Genomic DNA, 23,034 nt, shown 5'->3' on the forward strand with positions numbered 1-23,034 from the left:
CTGTCTTGTTTACAAGAGACACAGGCAGATAGAATCAGCTGAAACAGTTGATTAGTTGAATGACAGAAAATTAATTCTGATAATTGATTAATTTTTTTTTTAAGCAATACCAAACATTCCTTTGTTCCAGTTTCTCAGTGTGATGTTTTGCAACTTTTCTTTGATTTATATGATAGTAAACAGAATATTTTTAGTCTCTGTACTGACTGAAAATATCAAACTGGGCAGTTGGAAATGTTTCACTATTTTTACGTTTTCTAAATCAAAAAATCATTAAAAGAAAGAATTAATCAATCATTAATTGCAGCTCTACTTGTATACAGGATACACTAATGGTAATGAAATTCAACAGTAGCACTCAGTTTTTAGGCATTTTTATTACACTTGACAGTTCAACAAGACACTATTCATTAAATCTTTAAAAAGTCACAATTCAGGTGCTTTTTTCTTTTTACTATGTTCCCTTTGGATTCCTCACATGGAACAAAAAGAGTTATCTTCGCTTCAGTGATGACCTACAGTACAGTGGATGCTACCTGGATGCCACAATAGTGAAAATAGGCCTCTGCTCGCATTTTGAGTCAGCTGCGGTCATTTGTACATTTTTCATGATAATATATCCAAATGTCAAACACTAAACATCAAAATTTATATTGATTTACATTCATAAGAGTCTTAGCTAGCTGTACCTTCTTTGCATAGATTTACGTCCGGTAAGGTTTCAGACAGTACGCCTCCTTAAAATCAGTAGCAAACTTTGCCCCTTTCTTGTTCTGCTTGCAGGGCAAAAATAAGACTGAAAAAAACTCTTTGGCTGAATGAAACTGTTTTTTATCAAAAAAAATAAATATACAGTGTGCAGAAGTATTTAAATATATACAAAACATACAAAAAGACATTTAATCATCTATACAGTGTAAAACTTGAAAGACATGATGATGACATGATACATTTTTCATGTTCACCAAATTAACAAAAAAACAAGGTTCAGTGGGTTTGTGGCTTGTGACACTATTTAAGAAAAAAAAAAAACAGGTTATCCCTGTTAAATCATCTAACAGAAAAATTGTTCACGAGTAACTTTCATTATCGACCCAAGTTGTCATCCACTGTTTTTTCTCAAAAGTATCCAGCTTGACTTGTCCATCTGTATACTGAGGACATTCCTTTCTTATTCGCACAGCGTGGTATCGAGGGACATTGTCATCTTGCTTGGAGCGTTTGAAGAATCCACACTGGGAAAAAAAACACAATGTGTTATTAAAATTGATAAATATCTGGAGTAATTGTGCACACTGTAAACAACAGAGTTACAGAGATGTGTAGAAAAGTTGAGCATGCTTTGCAGCTTTTAATAGGACAAACAGCCAAGCAGTAAAAGCGATGTCAGCAAAGCACCTGCAGAGCACACAGTTACAAAAAATATTAATATTAAGCCTGTTGGTATGAAAAGCATTGATTTTTTTGGCAAAATTCAGAGACACATATTGTACAAACACCAGAAACCTTATGAAAGAGTACACATTTCTACTCTTACACATACACAATTGGGATTAAATGTTTTTGTGTGATGTATATTTTCCCAGATGACCAGTTTCATTAGCTCAGTACAATATGTGTCTGATTGAATTTAAAGTATAAAGTCTGCAGATTTAGCTTTTTTTTAGTGAGTTCATTAGTCACTGCACATGCTGACAGCTAGTTTTTACCCCTGTTCAGAGAGTATAAATCAGGCCTCAGCAGAGAGTTTGTCTTTGTCAGAGGGCTGAACATGGATCTCTGCCTTGTGATACGCAGCATCGTATTGGTCTTTTGTTGCTCTCTTGAAGAAACCACACTGAGGGGGAGCAAGGGTGATGAGTTGTTAAGAGTGACAGACTAAATCAGTAAAAATAGTTTGCCAATATGACTTCTATCAGCAAACAACAGAAAATATATGTTAAGAAAATACTGGACAGCTCAAATGTTCCCTTTTCACACAATAATGAACATCACCTGAAACTCTAAATCTTGATCTTTCTACACAGATGAATACAATACTTGATAGTAGGTTTACATGGAAGCAAATAAAGGTTTTACTGTTATAAGCAACTGAATACTGAAATTTAAGCTTATTCGCAGTCTAGCGGAGAGTTAGATGAGATGATCGATACCACTCTAATCTTCTCATCTAACTCCTGACGAGAAAGAAAAATTTCCCTAAATGTCAAAAATATTCCTTTAAATGCCACTGACTGAATAATATTTTACTTTGACAACCATCTATCTAAATATATGTGGTTTGAATTCCCCTCTTTATTTCAAGTTTTGCAATTCCAAAAATATGAACATTGAATTTCTCTCTTTTAGATAATGAAAGAACTTAGTCCGAGAGGTCAGAGGTCTGATCAGGTTCTGTAGCCCAAAGATCATGTTTGAATTTTTCATATTGAATTTGTGTCGGGATTTGACCAATCTAATTAGATTTTTAAACTGAAAATACTAAATACATTTAAGCAATTTTTTTGATATTTGACACAAGAAAAGTCTGAATTTGTGAACCCTAAAAAAACCGCACACTACTTAAATTCAGGCAGATGGTTTTTTTAAAGTAAAATACTACATTTCACTGCTGTAAGTTCAGTGGTATTTATATTTCAATATTAAGTATTCATTATTGATTACATTTCAAAATCAGGTAATCAGTTGCTTATTAAATTAAAATGATATTATGGCTTTTATTTGCTTTCAGTTTGCATTATCCAAATAAAGTTTGTTGCTTCTTAACTGTTCAAACTATCAGTCACCACTTAAATTAATTATTTTTTGGACAATAAACAGTAGTACGCATTGTGAATAAAACATTTGTTCAGTCACGCTACCTTTTAGATTTTTTCTAAGGGTCTATATATTTTCCTCTACTATATTTTGTATAATACAAAATATAATGTGAATTCAAAAGCACAACTAAAACTAATTCATGTTGATTAATCAGATTTTTTTTTCAATTTCCAATTAATCAAGTAATAATTAAACCTATAAAGGTCAAATGCCTGCAACAAGTTACTACAACCCAAAGTGAGGTCTTCAAAGGTATTATTTTATCTGACCAACAATCAAAACAACAACAATATATTCACTAGAGATGCACTGATACTGATACCGATATCAGATATTGGTCTGATACTGACTCATCTGATATCGGATACCATTATTTTAATAATTAACAATTCAGTAAATTTATATCTATGTATTTATTTGTTACATTTTGTTTTACAAAGTTAGGAAAGCAACGTTAAAGTCAAGCTTGATGTTGCCTTACACATAAAACAATGATCCCAGTCTCTTCCATACAGTGAGGCATACAGCTTATTAATTCAACACTTGTATCAGATCGGTACTTGGTATCAGCAAAGCCCAGGTATCAGTATCAGGACTGAAAAAATTGTATCAACGCATTCCTGATATTCATAATAATATAAAAAAGAGAAAAGCAGCAAATCCTGAAAAAAAATTAGCTTGTTAACCAGCAAATTAAAACTAACAAAACTTTTTCATGTTACTTTTTTACAAGTTCAAAGTGTCCTGACAGGGTTTAATGAATTTCATGTTTTATCTCCCATTTTCATTCGTTGTCTTTTATTTTTTTGTGTCTTACCAAACATGGGCAACATGAAGATGTAACATCCCTGCACTCACCTTCCAGAGTAGAAATACCAACAACGCCAAAATCAAGATGCCTGCGAGAACCGCCACCAGTATGATCCACCAGGGAGCTCCTCCATACTGTGCAACCACATTTTCTGGAGACACCCTCAGTATCACCTGCAATAAACATCAAATGTGAGTTCGGATTAAGACAGTAAACAGTTGATAATTTGGTCTGGTCGTTGTGATATTTACGTCAGTGTCAGGCGTTCTCAGGATCATGTTTTTAGCCTGAGTATGAAGCACGAGCAAGGCCTTCACAATGATATCCAAGGACGAAAGAGAAGCGTAATCCTGTGTGAAAACAAAAACAGACGCTCAGATAAGACAGAGTGTGTCAAGAGGTGTGATTCCAGCAATATCATGAGACATGGTTGAAACACACAATGTGTGTTACCTCAAGAAAGGTCGAGTTCCACAGACGAGATCTCAGCTCCACTGTTGTACCGTCCAATCCCTGCAGGGGGCACTTGAACTCCACACATTTGAGCCCATTCTCACACGACTAGGAAGGAAAGAGATCTGTAAGACATCATATCTATCTATACCTCTATGAAACATGAATGCATCTAAACCAAAACTCACCAAAACCTTCTTTTTGCCTGACAGTGAGGACTTTTTGCGACCAGTTTTTATTTCTCCAATTTCCCGTTTTGTCCTGGATGCAGAGGACTCCTGAAAGCACATTTCTTTTCATGAATTCAAAAGTTGAACTAACAAGCGCAGGTTTTCTGTGATAGCTGACATCTGGCCAATCCTGATTTTGCATAAAGGTTCAAAAAACACTACCTGGATGTGTTTGAGAGAGTTGATCTCAGACTCAGGAGAGCAAAAGATGTCCTCTGTTCCTCCTTTAGCAGTGATCTTCACCAGGTACAGAAGCCATTTCCCATCTTTGTTCCATTTGGGCCACTTGATGTGTAGTGATGCTTTGACAGACGACTTCCACAAGTCATTTATCTAATGAAAAAATCAATACGGTTGGATTTGCCTATTTCATATGAAAAAAATATATGATAATACTGATTCAAACATCTGATTAATAAACATACTCTGAATGTATAGTTAATCAAACTTCCAATCTCTTCTTCTGTCTTCATGGCACTTTCTCCTTTCACAGAACCTCCAAAAGACACCGAATTAGGGCTGACTTCCCTGAGGAAGACAAGCAAACATTTTTATTTCACGTACTGTTGCAGTTGTTGTATCTCTAGCCAAAATGTTGTTTGACAAGATGATCTACAACAACACACTTACCCACTGACCGACAACGGCAATTCAATCATCACTTTGGCTTTTACTTTCACAGAGCCAATATTTTTTTGTACGCTGGTTCTGAAGGACAAAAACACACCAATATAGTGTCATGCACTGATCTGTATTAACAGCAACTTACTTAAAAATACAGGAAATAAGCATGAACATGAAGCAGCTGCACTTACGTTTGGAGCTGCAGGTCAATGTCGATCTCTGTGGTGTCCAGAGTCATACCCACAGTGCTCAGGATGATGTAAAATGAAGTCTTTTGGGGGAAAAAAAAGAAAAGAAAAACAGCTCTCTCATTTGACGTACAACAATTAAGTGTCAGGATGAGCATGTGATGAGAGCGAGTTCGTACCTCTGAGTCTCTCTTAAAAGGGTTCCCCAACTCACAGTCCGCCTGAGAGCCGTTCTGATTGGCAACACAGATAATCTGCTTTTCCATCTGGAAAACATGTTGAAAAAATATATACATATACATACTGGATGGTGTTTAAACTACAATTCACAGTCATTAGAAATATTGCAGCTGCAGTATAATTTTCAATTTTTTTGTAACTATACCCCAACCAATAAATCGCCCGGCCGATAAACGTATCAGCCAATATTAGCTTATTTCAGATGGATAGATATCTGCATATTTGTTGACCAAAATCTCACAAGACATTGCTGAACAGAAATCATAAGATATGTTTGAGGTGACCTAGAAACAGTGGTTCCATTATTCCTATGAATGCATCCAGATATTTATGGGACCTGAACAAATGTTAACATTGTAACATTATTTATATGCTAAATACAGCTGGATATCAAACCTCAGTAACTTTTGGAACCAACCAAAATGTGTCTGCAGCACAGCAAACAAAGTTTTGACAATCTCAGATTATTTTATTTAGACAAAGTTCTTGTAAAGCTGCTTGTGGTTAGACAACATTTGAGAAGTTTGGCGTCCTACGTGAAAAAAAAGGATTTTGAATTTCTCATTTTGTTATACTGTATCTTAACATGTTTTAAAACTACTCAGCCCTAATGCTAAATGTTATCATGGTAATGATAGCATTACACTAAAGCACAGGTGAGCCTAAGTACCGTCGAGTCTGGAAAAATACAGCTTAGAAAGAGGAAATCTGAGCCAAGTCTGATAATGCAGGACTGAGCCTGACAAGCTGAGGCTGAGACTGAGCTCTTCTCACCTCAGGCCAAACTTTACTTTTTCTAGTGGTAGTAAAGTTATCTCATCATTTCTCATCTATGCAACATTCATTACACCCACATGGGGTCACTGGTGTGGCTGGTTTACCATCTGCTGTGAGCGGACTCCAGAATATGACAGAGTATCTGGGACCGAGCACACCAGCTTTGCCTCATAGGCATCGTCTCCATTCATGTTGTTCACTGTCACCCGCAGAGCCAAGTCCTTTCTCTCGTAATTCAGATAAAACACAGGGATGTTGTTCTCGCTGCAGATACACAAACATGACCACTCATTTCAGGTTGAGCTTGGGGAGGAAAACAGGCTTGTGGTACATTGTTTTCATGTAATAATATTGGCTTATCAAGATGTTTTATCCAACAATTATTACTTGCCACATTGAGCAGACACATATACTGTACTATAGTTGTTTAATGCAGATTTAATTAATACATGATACCTTATCTTAAGACAATTTTAAAATAGCATTTAACCACTTTTTTTTTTTTAGAGTTGAAATGTTAGAACTTACATGGGTAATGGAGTGTAAATGTCTTTGATGTCTTTGTTGTTTTGTTTGTAGAATAATTTGTAGTCCATCTTCAGGTTACTCCGACAAATATGATCATTTCCACATCCCTCTTTTACAAAGTTAACCTGCAACAATGACAAATAATAACAAAGCCATATACAAACTGTGAGCATTATGTCATTAACTTTATTGAGTTTCTATGTTTAATAATAATTATTCCAGCCTGATTGTTTACCTCAATGACTTCTTTGCTCGGTTGAGAGGAGTCCAATATGGGCATAAGCTGGGGGAGGCCGTTCTTTGCCTTGTGACGCTTAGTACTCATGATTTCTGCAGACACTTCAATAGGAACGCTACGCATCTTGTCCTTAATATTGTCCTGTGAAAATCAGAAACAGTCATGGTAGTGTAGAGCATAATAACTATTTTACAATAGGAATGTTTCTCTATGTAAGAAGAGATTGTCAGTATTTTATTGAAAAAAAAGATAACATTATATTCTGCTTGTATTAATTAAATTACTATCCTCTGCTGCAGGCGTCTTTCAAAATGTCTAAAGCCATTTCTTTATCATAACCAGCCTTAGTCTTGATCGGCTCCCATCATAGGAGGAGAGAGGCTCAACTAAGGTTCAAGACCATGATGGTCAAAATATTCTGCAGCTTTCTGTCACAGTATGCATGCAGACTTTACATATTTTGTCAGTGACGTAAAAATTTTTTGGTGGGTGTAAGAATGTTTTATCCCACATTCACTTCAGCAACTGTAGCAAAAATGTGCACATGAATTACTCTATTTGTGATGCAATACACATAAGAAAGGAAAAGCAGAGAGATATTGTGACTGTTGAGTTGTATTGACGAGAAAAAAGATTTCTACAAGCTTGCAACTCCAAAAATGTATTGATACATGATGTGCAAGCACTCCGATGAATTGCTACAAAAATACATTTATATAGCTTTTCTTTTACATTTTAGAATTTAATTTAACAGACACTTTTATCCAAAGTGACATACATCTGAGAGTTGATACAACACAAGCAGGGATCTAGTCAGGAGAAAACAACGCGAGTAAGTGCATTGAGGCAATGCATAGAGTGTATAGAAGCAGATCATTATTTTTTTTTCAGTCCATCAAGTGCGGAGGTGTTCACCAAAGAGCTGGGTCTTTACTCTTTTCTTAAAGACTGAGAGGAACTCTGCTGATCGAACAGAGTTTGGTAACTCGTTCCACCACCAGGGAACTACAGAAGAGAAGATTCTGGCTCGCGACTTAAGGCCCTGTTGTGGTAATGGTACCAGGCGCTTTTCATTGGCAGAGCGTAATGAGCATGAGCAAGCATACACCTGAATGAGGGAGTTCAGGTTGGCAGAAGCTGCTTTAGTTGGTGTTTTGTAAGTGAGTGTCAGGGTTTTGAATTTGATGCGGGCAGCGACTGGGAGCCAGTGGAGGGATATCAGCATTCTGGATCATCTGCAGAGGTTTGAATGTACATGCGGGGAAGCCTGCCAGTAAGGAGTTGCAGTAGTAAATGCATGATATTATGAGAGCCTGTACCGGGAGTTGTGCTGCATGCTCAGACAGGTAGGATCTAATCTTCCTGATAATGTTCAGGGCAAAAAATAGACACGATCAAGCAATTGAGGCCACATGATCCTTAAAGGTTAGTTTTCTGTTTTTCTACCATTAAGATATTGTGCCAGCACTACTCTAAATTCAGTAGATCTTTCAGTAAATTCCTCCAACAGGTGCTGACTAACCCAAATTGCTCTCTGAGTGGATTATATCCCGCTAATGTGATGTAACTGTGATCAATATCTTTTACCTTTAGTTTAGCTTTTATCTTGACGCACGTGTCCTGGTTTTGGCCACGGAGGTCCACGGTGCCGTTAAACTGGTAGTCTGTTTCGGTGCGGGATTTGTTCAAGAACATCACTCTGGAGGGCAGCCCTTGTTTCCTGCTGTCTCTGTCCGCCTCGACAGAATAGCTGATAGCTGCAGTGTAGAGGGAAAGTACATGTAAGAAAGAATGACTGGACTATCTTGGATCTGGGAAATACTTGTTTGTCACTTACTTATTCTGGGGTTGTAAGATGCATGGTTTGCTTTGTAGGCAAAGCACACGTCCACAGTGAGGCTATGAATAGAAAATGGATTTTTGATCAATTATAACACACGGAGTTTTTACTATGAAGTCCATTGAAATGTTTGAATATTAGAGTACCTACCAAATGCTGTTACCACAGGTTTTGATTGTGAGGTCAATTTCCTGTGGAGATACTTTGACATCTCTGCGGATGCTAATGACAGGCCGTGCCCTGTAAGAAAGGTTGTTAAATGAAGTTGTTGTAGCAATCAGTGGGGTTTGAATTCACTTATCATGAGTAAGGAAACAATTGCCTGTAGATTAGAGCTGTGTCTGCCAGAGAGCCTACAGCCAGGTCTGGATAAGAGTTGCTGTCCAGGTCCATGTTCCCGGCCAGAGAATATCCAAACATTCGGATGTTATGGTCTTTTCCTGAAAGGATCTAATAAAGAAAGAATTATAATTTAAAACATTTTATAATATAATTTTCTTATTTTGTTTTATATATAGGTAAAAGTTTTTTCAAATCCAATCAAATTTCATTGTCCAAAAGAGGAAATTAATTTGGTCAGTGGTGCATACAGGGGTGAAAAGACTACAAACAGAGCAGAAAACGCTTAAAGTACAACATTAAAGACATCCTGTGTCCAGTGTGTTCTCCCTCCCTGTCTGCTGGCCTCTCTATAATTATCAATTCTGCATAAATAAAAATACCATTCTCTGATCTCTTTTCACATAACACCCTCCACAAATCGATGTCTTGACCATCTGAAAAGTTTTCTCCAGAATTTCTTGAACAAAGCCCCACAAAACCAACCTGTGCAGGGCTGGTGTTGATTCCTTTTGCAGACCCGTGATAAATGTAGACTTTTCCTGCCCCGCCGTCAGCGTAGGGAGCTCCAATGGCGATGTCTGTATGAGAGAGAGAAAGAAAACAGTTTATGTAACAGCTACTGATAGAGAAACCATTAATAAAGTACAAACCAACAGCTAAATTACCTTCATATGAGTCTTGATTGATGTCTCCAATGTTCTCCACTGCCAGTCCAAACATTGAATCTTTGGTTCCATTGAGACGGAGAGGAGTGACCCTGTCCCACCTTCCCGCCTTGTTGATATAAACATAAGCAGCCCCACCAACATCTCTGTCCTTCATGTAGAACTGTGGGGCTCCTACAACTATGTCTTGCCATCTAGATCAAACAAAGGAAGTAAATATTTATCAGAAGCATACAGAATATAACCTAATAGATTAGTCCACTGAAAGCTAAACATTGACATTTTAGAAATAGATAAGACATAGTCATATTAAAAGATGTCAGGTCCTTTTTTACAAATTAATTGCATACTAGCGCAGAAAAAAGGCAGTGAGACATGTTACATACCCATCCGCATTCAGGTCCACTATAGCCACGTCGTATCCAAAAGAGGATGCCAGTCCTTGCCCGTACAGTGTATGCTCCTTAGAGAGACTGGTGGAGCTTTTGCTGTCTTTTTTCAACAGGACCACAGCTCCACTGTGATTGGCTCTGGGAGCTCCAGCCACCACTGTTAGGCCACGGCTCCTGGTGACACTGTGTCCAGAATCAAGGGAGAATCCTAAAGTGCGACAGATGTTGTACGACATGATTGTCTCACATAAAAGAAGAAGAGCGAGTTCCCCCTGTTGTACGGTCATTGCCAACTTCCACTGATGGCTTGGGGAGGGTGTAGACATCTAAGTGTCTCCTCAGATAGAAATGGAGTTTTCAGCCATTTCTTTTTATCTACAAAGATTCACAATATCCTCCGATCTCTGCACAGGTACCCTGACCAACCTGTAGAAGTCGCTAGTGAAGCAAGGACATGATCTCTTGCAGTTGTTCCCACACTTTTTCATGCCGTGCCCTTCTCCAAAGGAAGACAAAAATGCATGCCCTTTCCAATTTATATTTATTGCATTTTTTGTCATCTGGTAGCAATACTTGGAAAACTAGTACCAAAAGAAGCCAAGTTTAGCTTTATTAAAATACCATTATCAAGAACATGACCTTCAGTGCATGTTTCTCATTTGTTACTTGTTGTGAAAATAAAAAATGCAAGTTAAACTTTCCAAAAAGACACAAAGCTCTTCTGCTATATTAACAGTCAACTTGAGACCAAAATAAGCTTTTTCATATTTAGATAGGTTTGCTTTATTAGAATCACTGCCAGTCTTGTACTTTTACACGTCATTTTGCTTTCTAAATCATTCTTGCAAACCTCAATCTTATTGTTCCCAAATGAATCAGATCCAAAGACCTTTTTCGCAGCAGATGTTTTGACTTCCACTGGAAAAGCGTGAGAGGAACTAATAACAATAATGACTGTGACGTTGTGACAGTTACAGCAATTATTCCAATGCAGCAATTCATAATATTAGTCACACCTGTGTTTGACAAGTTAAACTGTCTGCTGTGAAAAACTATATATTCAACTTTCCATCATCATCATATGTGCCACCCAGTATTGGATCCACTGTTTTAGTGGAACACACTGATGTTGTGGCTTGTTGTGGGAACTGAACATCTCTGTGTTGGTGGGAAATGCTTTTACATGTATCTTTGTTTGAAACAAAAATCCAAAACCAAAAACTAACTAAAGGTGAAAATTTACATGAAATGCCATGTTTACTAGTTCCTGTGAACACAAATGGAATGAACAACAGATGATTTTTTCGAGAAATAACGAACACTGATCTCAAGGTAAGCATGAAAATATATCCAAACAGTAAATCACGACTCACAACATAATTTTGTTGACAATGCTGTCCTACAAAGGAAGTAATCACAACATATTATTGAGCCAACAGGATACGGGCAAACACATAAAAATAGCTACAGTATATCCGTCTTGTGCATAGACACTTACCGAGGTAGCTGTTGGCAGGTACGGGCACAAGGTCAGGGTTAAAGAGATTCTCATCTCCAACTTCATAAGGGCCGTCATCATACACTCCCATTTCCAGCAAAGTGTTGTTCTTTTGTTCCACTCGCACAATACCTGCATTATAAATGTTTATTTTAGGATGACAAAGAAAACCCCAAACAAAAAACAGACCAAATGGAGTACAAATGATCACATTACTTGTTTAAAAGAATGAGAAACTTGGTTCCTACAATAATTACTGTAAATTTAATGTGTAGTTATGGTTAATTAGTTATTGTTGGTTGGAAACCTTTCCAGTTGTAAGCTCCTGGTGCTCCAAACACCACATAATGGTAGTCCTTGGTGAAGGTGGCAGCCAGACCCTGCTGGCAGGATCCAAACCTCTCATGGCCTCTTGTTCTGCCCTCGCAGAATTTCCAGTTGCCACCGTCCTCATCAGAGGCCAAATCAATGGTCAAGTCCTGACTCAGGACATAGCAGCGCCCTGTGATGTCACGGGACTCCTGGGGGGTGTTCACAAACAAGCGCCTCTGATAGCGGTGAGCACATGTCTGAAATTACAGAGCACATCTATGTTTAAGTTCATATGTTGATGAAAGATAACACCAGGACTAAAGATCACTTATTTTTCAGACACTCAGTTTGACTTACCACAATCTTTCCTCCAGGACCCTGGCTCTGGACCGTCACCCCCATCCACTGATTCTCCTTGTTCTCAATGGATATGTCCTCTTTCAAAATTTAGCAAGACAATGACATAAACAGGGATATTAATCCTTGACATTTGGAAATAAATAAATTGAATCAAAACCGTCTACTTACTATCTTTTTTGCATGTGAGATTTCAAAGCTTTAAAGCTAATTAAGTCAAACTTTGTGCTTAGATTATGACAACAAATTCAAATACAAATCTGAAAAGTGTAATAATAGATAGATAGATAGATAGATAGAGTGATTGATTGATTGATACATATATCATTTCTCACCTTCAGTGTCAAATTCAATGCGCTCACAATCATTGGACTGGGTAATTTCACATTTATAGAGGCCTCCTGTGATGTTGGCGGTCTGTTTTCCCAAAGCTCTGGCTCTGGGGGCACCAATCAAAAGCCTGAAGAAAAAGAAGGAGAAAAAAAAACAAAAAACAATATAATGAAACTATTATTTTCTGAAGCATTACAAGATTTTGTGATAAGAGCTAGAAATTTTCTTTTTGTTGTAGTTGCTTGTTACCACATTCAGTAAGTAATTTTCTATATTTGCAACCTTTCAACAAGCTCCACAGCAGCATCTTGTTGAATTTATTACATGTATGTGAAAAGATAAATAATGATAGTAACAGCGATAGTGACGGCATAGCAACAGCAAGAACACTGTCAAGAAGAATGACAAAAACATCTTGTTGCATTTCTAATATTTTATGGAAATGCCACTTTTGAACCAATTATTCAAATGACACAATCTGAAACTCTTTGATACTTAAGCCACCATGACTCACAGATATATGAAACCTGCAGCCAGGGTTTGCAGGTTGACACTGTTTTGTTTTAAGGGGCCAAACAGGTTGGGAACCACAGCAGGGCGTCAGCAGAGAAAAGCATGAACAATGTGCATCATGCCTGCGTAAAGGATAATTTGATGTGGTTACAGCAGATATAGTTGTGTCTGACTGCTGACACCATTTTAATACTTTGTGTTTGTGTTGATCACATGCAGTACAATTCAGCAGTAATACAACAACCAAAAAAATTAGATAAAGAGTGTTGAGAATCTGCTTTACATTTCTGTTTTCAATGTATTTCAACTCAATATTTCAGATTCATTCAGAGTGGTTTCTCAGCAGCATATACAGTATAACACAAAACTATGTATAACATTAAAATATGAGACCTAAGACTTGATGTGGCTTAAGCTAAAAAAAATCACCTAGAACTTAATTGACACTTAACAAATTTTTAACTTGCTGTTGTTTTAAATTTATGCATTGTTCTTCACACTTCTGGAACACAGAGACATCTCTCACGTTTTACATACTGACAAACTGTTTGCAAGCTATATTGCAAGACTTGTGTGCTCGATAGACAAAGCCAAAACTTCCTGTCAGTGGTAGTTTCCGCCTGATGGGCACAAAAAAAACAGACCACATTTTGTTCAAAAAAGTCGAAGGTTGCATTTCTAACATTGTGGCCAATGTTGGCAGAAGAATCCGTTCCACGTCTTCTTTTCTCCATCTGATTGTTAAAGTGAAAAAACAAAGTCTAAAACACATAATCTGAGGGAGTAAAAGTGGACATTTAGCACTTATGTTTTCTATTACAATTGTCATCTGCAAGGATTAACAACAACATGTCCTGGTGGGGTAATGCACTGGTTCCCAACCTTATTTGTCAGGCGTACTCTCTCAGGCATATTAGATGAACTCAAGTAGGTACTCATCCTTTTGAATAACTGGACATTATTGAACTATTCATGATATAAAAGCGTATATTTTTTCATACAATTGAACAGTCCAGCTGTTCAACTACCACTTGAGTTCACGCTGGACGTTTCAACCAGCCTTATAGCTAACTATTCAAACCTTTTACCTTTACTTTTCCTAACTATTTTACTCATTTAACATAACCCATTACTTTTAGCTAACATTTTTAAACATTTACCTATTATTTTTAGCTATTCCAACCATTTATCCATTATTTTTAGCAAACAACTACCGAGGGTGTCCGAAGCTAGACTTCTAAACCATATATCTTTTACTTGTAGTTAACAATTTTAACCATTTATCCATAACTTGCTAACTATTTTACTCATTTAACATCATCCATTACTTTTAGCTAACAATTTTAGTATTAAAACCATTCATCCATTAGGCTACTTTTAGCTAACTATGCTAGTGTGAATGCAGCTTTTCAAAACTGTTACAAATCACTGTTAAAAAATAATGATGTTTTATGGTGTGACAAAGCTGTGGTTAAGGTCTGGTTAGGTTAAGGCACAAAAACTACTTGGTTGGTATTTGGGTAAATATCACTTAAAATGTGGTTAGTACTTAAACGTACAATATGTTATTTCAGCCGCTAGGGGTCTCTCAATCAACACAATAACAGAAGACGGAGAGTGATGATGGTGTGAAGTAGTGTGGGATCATGGGAGTTGTTGTCTTCATTGTTAAACAACCAGCTTCTCCGGAATAGGATTACTCCAGTGTTCACCGTTCAGGATGTTTTTACTGGGAGCAGAATTACCTGCAGAGGTCTCCTCCTCACCAAAACAAACAGACCCGGTGATTACAGGTAAAAACACTGAATAAAGCCGTTTCACATAAAAAAATCAGTGTTTCTCTGACGCTGTTCGGCTGGCACCGGACGTCCGGTGCGGGCTGTTAGCTGAGCCAAATTATCCACAGAGGTCTCCTCTTCTCCAAAAATAAATGCACACACAGATTAAAATCAGTAAAAATACTGAATAAAGCTGTTTCACCTAAAAAATCAATGTTTCTCCAATGATGTTTGACAAGCACCGGACTTCCTGGAGGGGCTGTTAGCCGAGCTGCTGCTAACGTTTGCCCAGCTTATTTCTCTGATAACTTAAGATCCAGACGTCCGATAAATAAAATCCTTCATCCAGCTAAAAGATATAGTTAAAAACAACCTAAATTTGTCATGAAAATGTGGTTTAAAACCAAATAAAAGTCAATTTATAACAGTTTCTGTCGAACAACCACAACGCCAATGTATAATCTTGTATGTGTGTAAGTTACTCTTTGGTAGACACAATTGTAGTGGACAAACGCAACGTCGACGCATGCATCTTATGCACTATACTCTTTGGTGGAGGGGTATGACGCCATTGACAGGCGACCACATGAAACGGTCCGTTACCTTGATTAAAATTACAGATTTCTAATTGTTGGAAACATTTGGGATAATGTGAGTACACAACTCAACAAAATATATAACATAGGTCTAGTTGTTCTGAGACATTTTAATGTGGAATAATTACATATTATAGCTTTAAAGTTAGGCAACCTTTGTCATCATGTCAATTTACGATCTAAAGTGTCGTTTTTCGTGGGAGAACAGGCTCGCCAATTTATCCATTGCTTTTAATGCTATAGTTATTCCAACCGTTCAAGCCATTACTTTTAACTAACATGATCTAAGTAATTATATAGTATCTTTATCTAAGTAATATTATTAAATATTATTAACATGCCAAACAAAGCTGTCATGTGGCTATTTGACTGGTTCAATTAGTCTCTAAAAGAGCTTCTGTATTTTGTGATAAAAAAGAAAATGGGAGACATAGGCAGACAATCTAGTTTGGAGCAGGTTCAATAATGTACTTGTTCTGCCCAGTCTTAGCTCGCAGACCACAGCTTCTCCCCAAAACCCACATTCTCACGTAGCCTGAACAAGAGTGAAGTGTTTCACGGGTGACTCATGTTGAAGGGCACTGGGGTGACATTATTAGCAACACTTATCTGATGAAAGGGGTTTGTCAACTTTTCTTTTACACGTCAGTTTTAAGACCCATGTGAACTAGACATTATAGAAAGTCTATAAGTTGTATAGTTATATAATTTATAAGTTGTGTGAGTTTATGTGAACTCACATCACAATCAAAATATTTGTGAATTTGGACTTTGAAAAGAAATAATGTGATTTGTCTTTGAATTAATTGATGACTTGACACCTGACCTATAAGTTTCTGACTCATCATGACTCAAAAGAGAAAGTAAAAAATTAATAATATAATTTCAGTATTAATTGCTTTTGTAACTTCATTTCTCTGTTAAGTCAATGGCCATATGGTTTATATGGTACTGCCACAGACTGACTGGAGCAGCCTCCAGTGGCTTATAAGGTAAATCTGAGACTTGGAAACAAGAAGAAAAGTTCTGCTAAATAGATTTGATTTACTTTTCTCTAATCTTGCTTTTTTGTGAAATACTGGTCAGTGTTAGTAGTTTTACCTCTTTGAACTTTTGAACCAATTATTCAAATGACACAATCTGAAACTCAGCCACCATGAATCACATATATATATATATATATATATATATATATAAATATATATACACATATACATATATATATGAAACCTGCAGCCAGGGTTTGCAGGTTGACACTGTTTTGTTTTAAGGGGCCAAACAGGTTGGGAACCACAGCAGGGCGTCAGCAGAGAAAAGCATGAACAATGTGCATCATGCCTGTGTAAAGGATAATTTGATGTGGTTACAGCAGATATAGTTGTGTCTGACTGCTGACACCATTTTAATACTTTGTGTTTGTGTTGATCACATGCAGTACAATTCAGCAGTAATACAACAACCAAAAAAATTAGATAAAGAGTGTTGAGAATCTGCTTTACATTTCTGTTTTCAATGTATTTCAACTCAATATTTCAGATTCATTCAGAGTGGTTTCTCAGCAGCACACTAAGACCTGATGTGGCTTAAGCTAAAAAAATCACAAAGAATTTAAATGACACTTGTTTTTTTAACTTAACAGGTCTTAAACTTGCTGTACTTGTAAGTTCACGAATTGTTCTTCACACCTCTGGAACGCAGAGACGTCTCTCACCTTTTACATACTGACAAACTGTTTGCAAGCTATATTGCGAGATAAACAAAACCAAAACTTCCTGTCAGTGGTAGTTACCGCCTGATGGGCACAAAAAAACAGACCACATTTTGTTCCATAAGTGAAAGGCCCCCACTCGTGATCAGAGCTTATTTAATAATTTTACAGTTACAAAACTGTGTGATGTTTAAAACTGATGGACTGTGGTACTGTGCCCCATGGACAAATGAGATGCATCCCTGAGTCTATGCAAAGAGGCTGGCAAGTAAAATATTCTAATACTCATAATTATTTAGTATGATTAGTCTGGTTATAGACCAGAACTTGATACTGTGTGGCCAGTCAGCCTTGATGCCAATTTGCTGTGCAGTATTGTAATCAAAAATGTAACAGCCCTGTATGGCTGCACACCTTGAATGTTTAATTATTAGACATTATGCATTGAAGCGACTTGGTCTTAGCTGCGTTAAAATAACTATTAACAAACAGCACTGAAATGAAAGCATTCAGAGACTTTGCAACTGACTTGCAATTTTCTTATGAAGACTTGAGACTTTTTAACCAGAAGTTTAACAGTAAATTTATTGAGATCAGGACTTTAATGAATGTGACTCCAGACTAACGGCTATGCCAGTCACCAATGATTGGTTAGAGCCAAATCAAATACATTTTTGCCTCACAGGAAATGGCTAACAAGAGGGCAACAATAGTAGGTATGAATAATGGAGTAATAATGAAATGTCAATTCGGTCTTTTTTCATGCTTAAGTATAAGTGCCAAAACTACAAAAATAAGATCCATTGTTTTAGAATATGAACTTTCACAGAGATGTAAGGAAGCTACAGTATAATGTGGGAAAGACCTGACGCTGCTTACAGTGTAGGAATTTTCTCAAAGGATAGAGAGGAAATCCTCTCCACCCTTTTCTTCTCGCCATGGTTCTGTGGTTCCCTCTGTAACCCACCTATTGATCTATGCGGCCCCGTGCCTCTTCACTTGCTAAACAAGGACTCTCCTGAGGGGGTCTGATGTAAGACTGAAGACCAAACTGGAAACCCTCAAACAAAGGCCACTGAAATGCAAATACAAACATGAGCCTTTACAAAGTTGCTACAGTTTGACATTTCAGCTCCTGAGCGCCAGCAGTTTAGCCTAACACGTGTCATATAGGGTGACACTGAATGCCAAGCTGAATACAAACTAAAAATATATTTCCTGTGTAATTAGAAGGGCTGTGAGGACGTTATTCAGTTATTTTATATTAGATAAACCTTGTGATATAATGCAATCCAACACAATAACACTGCAATCTACTGTACGGCCTCAGAAATGACCAGTAAGTAAAACCAATACACTAAATTGGATTGCATTGACTTTCACAGGTGTCCATCAATTTATTCCCACAAACAGAGATTTCATTCAAATCAAAGAAGCAGCACTTACACGATGAAAATGCAATGACAAAAAGAATGCAGTAGTACATTTATGGGACTATGAATTAAATATTTGTCTAAGTAGGACTTAACCCTACTATCTAAACATATGTTTTGCAGTACTAATAGCTCCCTCCTGCTGTTTTGATTCACAATCAATGCAAGACCACTTAAATCCACAAGGTCATGTGCAGGAAAACACCACATTTGTGAAGAGATAAAGAAAAAAATGCCTCCAACTTAACAGCAGGGCTTCTCAGGAGAGTGCCAGTTGAAGAATTTAGCAAGTAACTGAGGGGTAACATTGACATTTACACACCAGTCTAGCAGACACAGGAACTGGCTTTTCAGTTTACAATTTGAATGCATTTCAGTATTTTGTGTTATTTTCTGCAGAAAAAATGAACACAATGTTTTCTTGAGAGACTAATATACAAGAAATCCTCCCCCTTATTTTATGAAGTAAGTCATAACCAAACTGACTACAGCTGCAATCCATGTTTCCTTCCCAGGACAGTCACCTGGTAAATCCAATTACACACTGCAGAGCCAATGTGAAACCACATCCCATCATGCAACATGTCTTTCACTGCAGCGTAAATGGGAACGCATAGTGACCGGTGTGGGTTTACACAGTGATCTCACTGGTCTTTGTTAGCAGATGTGCTGCAGTGCCCTCACAGCTGTGTACTTAAAGCCACAAGGACTACTGCAGCTGTTCTAACTGTTTCAGTTTACACACACACACACACACACACACACAGATGCGTAATGATTGGTGCTGACCTGTAATCGGTTAGTTGCACATCACAAAAGGAAGCATGAATATTTAGATTAGTAAAGATTAACTTTAAGTAGAGGTAAAGTTTTTTAAAAAAGATTTATATAGTCTCAAATTCACTTGTTTAAAATGTGTTTATTAACCCTTTCTAAGCTACATTATGTCTCTTCAAACAAGCCAAACTTCATCTATCAGGTTACATGTGCACAGATGGCCTTGCATGTCCAGTCAAATGGCCTTTTTCTCTGGTTTCACTGAGAGAATGTTTTAACCACATCATCAACCCGACACATTATTCATGGAAGAGGCATCCAGTTGCCTCTTTCCAATACAGCACATTATGTCCAGTCTGGTGGTGAAACATGGATCTGGTTGTTTCCTCCACTCAACCAATATGAGAAGGAAGACGTAAACACACAGTGCTTTCACTGAAACCATTAGAGGAACAACATGGATATCTCTTGAATCAGCAGAGGATTAGTTTTTTAATTACAGTAAAGTGGGAGAGATTTGTATTTTAGCTCTGAGACACAGAAGGGACAAAAGGCTCGGGTTCGGGTTTGACATAAGAGAAATGTAATCTATCAAGTTACACATGTTGCTCAGATTCAGTGTTTATAGATGCCAGCGTTCATCTCCTCACATATGATTTATTATGATGAGATTAATGAAAGCAGTTGATGGCCAGCAGAGTTTTACAGCTGCTAGTGATCATCATCAAACACGTGTCTGTACAAGAACAAAAGAGACAGATGCAGCGTGTGTAACACATTGCTGACTTGTGGTTTCATGAGCCCAGTGGGTCTGAGAGGCCGATGTGCCTCACAGCTTTAAGTAAGGGCTGTTTTGTTGCATTACATACGTCGGCGCTCAGCGGAGCTTTCACTTGACTCGTCTGGCTGATTAGCTCAGGGTCACATGAGGATTTAGAGCGGAGATCATGGCCACGCGGAGGGAGCTGCTGTTTATTCCATACTTTACTTAATCACAACGACGAGCAGTGCAGAACATTTCAGTACAGCAACTCAGTTTCAATATATTTTCAACCAAGATGTAAGAGACAATGTGGATGTGTTATAACCAAGGCTGCAACTAATGATTGACTTCATTATCTATATATTTTGTCCATTAATAGATAAATTGATTAGAGCTCAGCTGACAATTAGTCAATTAATTGATTAGTCCGAAAATTAATAGGTTTTGACGAGTGATCAATCATTTAAGTCACTTTCAAGTAAAAATGTCAAACATTCTTTAATTTATGCTTCTAAAATGTGAGGATTTGCTGCTTTTATGTGATTGTAAACTGAATATTTTTGGGTTTGGACAGTCGGTTTAACAAAGCAATCAATTAGACGACGTCAGCTCGGGCTTTATGAAATGGTGATGCACATTTTTAATTATTTTTTTGATATCTTAGAGAAGAAACAACTAATTGATTAATTGAGAGAATAATAGTCAGATTAGTCAATAATCAAAATAATTGTTTGTTGCAGCTCTTGTTATGTCTGTAAAAATTCGTGCCTTCAATCATTGTTAAATTTTACACGCTAACTTTAACACAGTTTATGTTCACAAGAAGCAACGAGTAAGCTGAATTCTGTGTATGTTTGCCAAAACTAGGTCTCATGTAAACACGGCAAACCTTCACTCTCCTCTGACTTTTATTGGCTGAAACCCAACTATCAAGCCAGTGTCACATTTCGAGCCTCTGTTTGCCCAACAAATACTACATTCAGTTTCATGACTTTTCACTCTGTCTACACTTGTCAGCTCTGACAGATGTAAAAATGACTCATTTTAAGATGTAGAGACCTTTGTGTTGTAAAATAACACATTTTATAAACAGCTTCCAGTTTTGTGTGTTCAGTTCAAATCCTACATGAAGTCAAAACACCAGTTAGATAAAATTCCACAAGTTAAAGCTAATCTATGTGATCTTTGGCAAAACTCTCTTTGAGTCTTGTTATCAGGGCTTCTCATCCTTGTTCTCTTTCTCTCAACATGCCACTGCAGGGTCTTATATAGTAGCTCTTGCATGCTTCTTCGCCGCAGGCTTTGACATGCCACCCCTCTTCTCACTTTGCCCCCGTAGCAGGATGATCTGGCTCACCACGCTGACGTCTTTTCTACCCCCTCAGAGCCACCCAAAGGAAATGGCTTACTGTATGCACTGAAACATCACCAGACATCCCTACAACTCCTGCATCAAGGACACATTTTACAACTTCACCTCTCTGACCTGGATCCTTTGTGTACATGTGAATGTCTTCCTAAAAATGTGCCATCTGTAAATTTTCCATTTATACACACCAAAGTCAACTAAAAAGCTTCCTCACGCAACTTCTCACTGCTGTTCACAGACCAAACTTAACAGGTAAAACTGTAGAGTGGAAATGCACCTGTTTAATTATTAAAATAACATTTAAGTTCTCTAAACACCACTTAACAGTAGATCATTAAGGATAAAAATGTAGGCAAGCAACTTAATAGAAAAATCTTCTTTGTGAAAAAGTTTGAGCAATTATTTATCCTCTCAGTGCTCCTTACATTGACCTTACAGATGCATTTGCATGACAGTTATAACCATTGTTTATTCACTTGTTGTCTTTAGGCTGCTTCCCATTTCACATTCAAGGCATCCCATGGAGACAGTCAATCTCTTTTTAAAAGGCTTTAGTAGACTGGTACTGGAGCAAAATTTTTATAGGATGCTTCTACGCCTGAAATTATGAGTGCTGCCAATGCAGAATCCTGTTTAAATTAAGAGGATGTGGCCCCTTGAAACACAGCCCAGGACAATCCAGATAACTTCGGATGGAGAGAAGTCAGGTTAATGATATGTTTAAAATGTTTAGATCTGGTGCTTCTGATAACGGAGCTGCAATTTTACAAAAACAATCACAGGTAGATGGAAAGCAGACATCACTCACATTCTTTTATCCGGGTTCAGTTGCCGGTGCATGGCAAGAGAAAACCCGAACAGACTCCCCGGCTCTCCGTTTTTCCTGATGACATGAGTGGTGTCCAGGTTGAAGGCGAGCACCAAAGTGGGATCGAGAAAATATAAAAGTGCAACATAAACAGCCGAGTGCGCTCCCTGCAGCAGCATTGCAGTGCGGTCCAGATGTTGTCCTGTAGTCCGAAGTTAGAGCTGCTCAGCCCGCTGCTCCTCTGCGCTCAGCCGGTGCAGTTTGACTGGAAGCTGCTGCTGCTGCTGCTGCTTGTTTCACGGCCGGGCTCCTGCTCCACTGCGCCACCACTGGTCACCAGGATGAACAGTGTTCAGTATATTTTTGACCAGCCTTTATACTTTTTACAACTTTGTTTACTTACGTACTCATGATACAGATCCTAGTAGCAACAACTACAATGGATTCCTACAGAAAAAGAAACAAATTAAACAACAGTAAGGCTACAATAACCATATACAAAAATAAATAAATGCATATATTTAAAAGTAAATATAATTAAACAAAATAAATTTATATTCCAAGAGTCAATAGATCAAAGTTCCATTTAAAATTGGATAAATAACTAAAAGTTATATGAATATGATGTAGGTTGTGTTTAC

At 37.4% G+C, this 23,034-nt stretch overlaps 1 protein-coding gene across 3 annotated transcripts; it reads right to left on the reverse strand.

Annotated features, from left to right (window-relative positions):
- Positions 1 to 358: 358 nt before the first annotated feature.
- Positions 359 to 22,701, reverse strand: itga6a (integrin, alpha 6a). Of its 3 annotated transcripts, XM_044365656.1 has the most exons (26): positions 22,394 to 22,700; positions 12,651 to 12,775; positions 12,316 to 12,395; positions 11,954 to 12,215; positions 11,647 to 11,778; positions 10,143 to 10,356; positions 9,757 to 9,950; positions 9,575 to 9,669; positions 9,072 to 9,199; positions 8,900 to 8,989; positions 8,747 to 8,808; positions 8,497 to 8,666; positions 6,907 to 7,050; positions 6,672 to 6,796; positions 6,248 to 6,407; positions 5,306 to 5,392; positions 5,130 to 5,209; positions 4,945 to 5,022; positions 4,740 to 4,842; positions 4,477 to 4,647; positions 4,273 to 4,362; positions 4,085 to 4,192; positions 3,883 to 3,981; positions 3,679 to 3,804; positions 1,710 to 1,837; positions 359 to 1,235 (listed from the first exon to the last, which is right to left on the reverse strand). In XM_044365656.1, exons 1-25 carry the CDS (start codon positions 22,570 to 22,572, stop codon positions 1,730 to 1,732), a joined length of 3,210 nt encoding a protein of 1,069 aa, XP_044221591.1. In that variant the 5' UTR covers positions 22,573 to 22,700; the 3' UTR covers positions 359 to 1,235; positions 1,710 to 1,729. The 3 variants fall into 3 exon arrangements, with proteins under 3 accessions (XP_044221591.1, XP_044221590.1, XP_044221592.1); XM_044365655.1 differs by lacking the exon at positions 1,710 to 1,837 and having other exon boundaries at positions 22,394 to 22,701; XM_044365657.1 differs by having other exon boundaries at positions 1,179 to 1,837; positions 22,394 to 22,701.
- Between the last annotated feature and the right edge of the window lie 333 nt (positions 22,702 to 23,034).

Source organism: Thunnus albacares, chromosome 11 (genome assembly GCF_914725855.1).
Source record: "Thunnus albacares chromosome 11, fThuAlb1.1, whole genome shotgun sequence".
Lineage (NCBI taxonomy): Eukaryota > Metazoa > Chordata > Actinopteri > Scombriformes > Scombridae > Thunnus > Thunnus albacares.

Bases quoted from the DNA above. Each gene is read 5' to 3' on its own strand.
- itga6a (XM_044365655.1), bottom strand. From the start codon at position 22,572: ATGCTGCTGCAGGGAGCGCACTCGGCTGTTTATGTTGCACTTTTATAT. The intron at 9,200-9,574 runs GTTGGTTTTGTG...TTTCTTTATTAG, and splicing joins TCAACACCAGCCCTGCACAG to ATCCTTTCAGGAAAAGACCA. The intron at 4,648-4,739 runs GTATGTTTATTA...TTTTTTCATTAG, and splicing joins TGATTAACTATACATTCAGA to ATAAATGACTTGTGGAAGTC.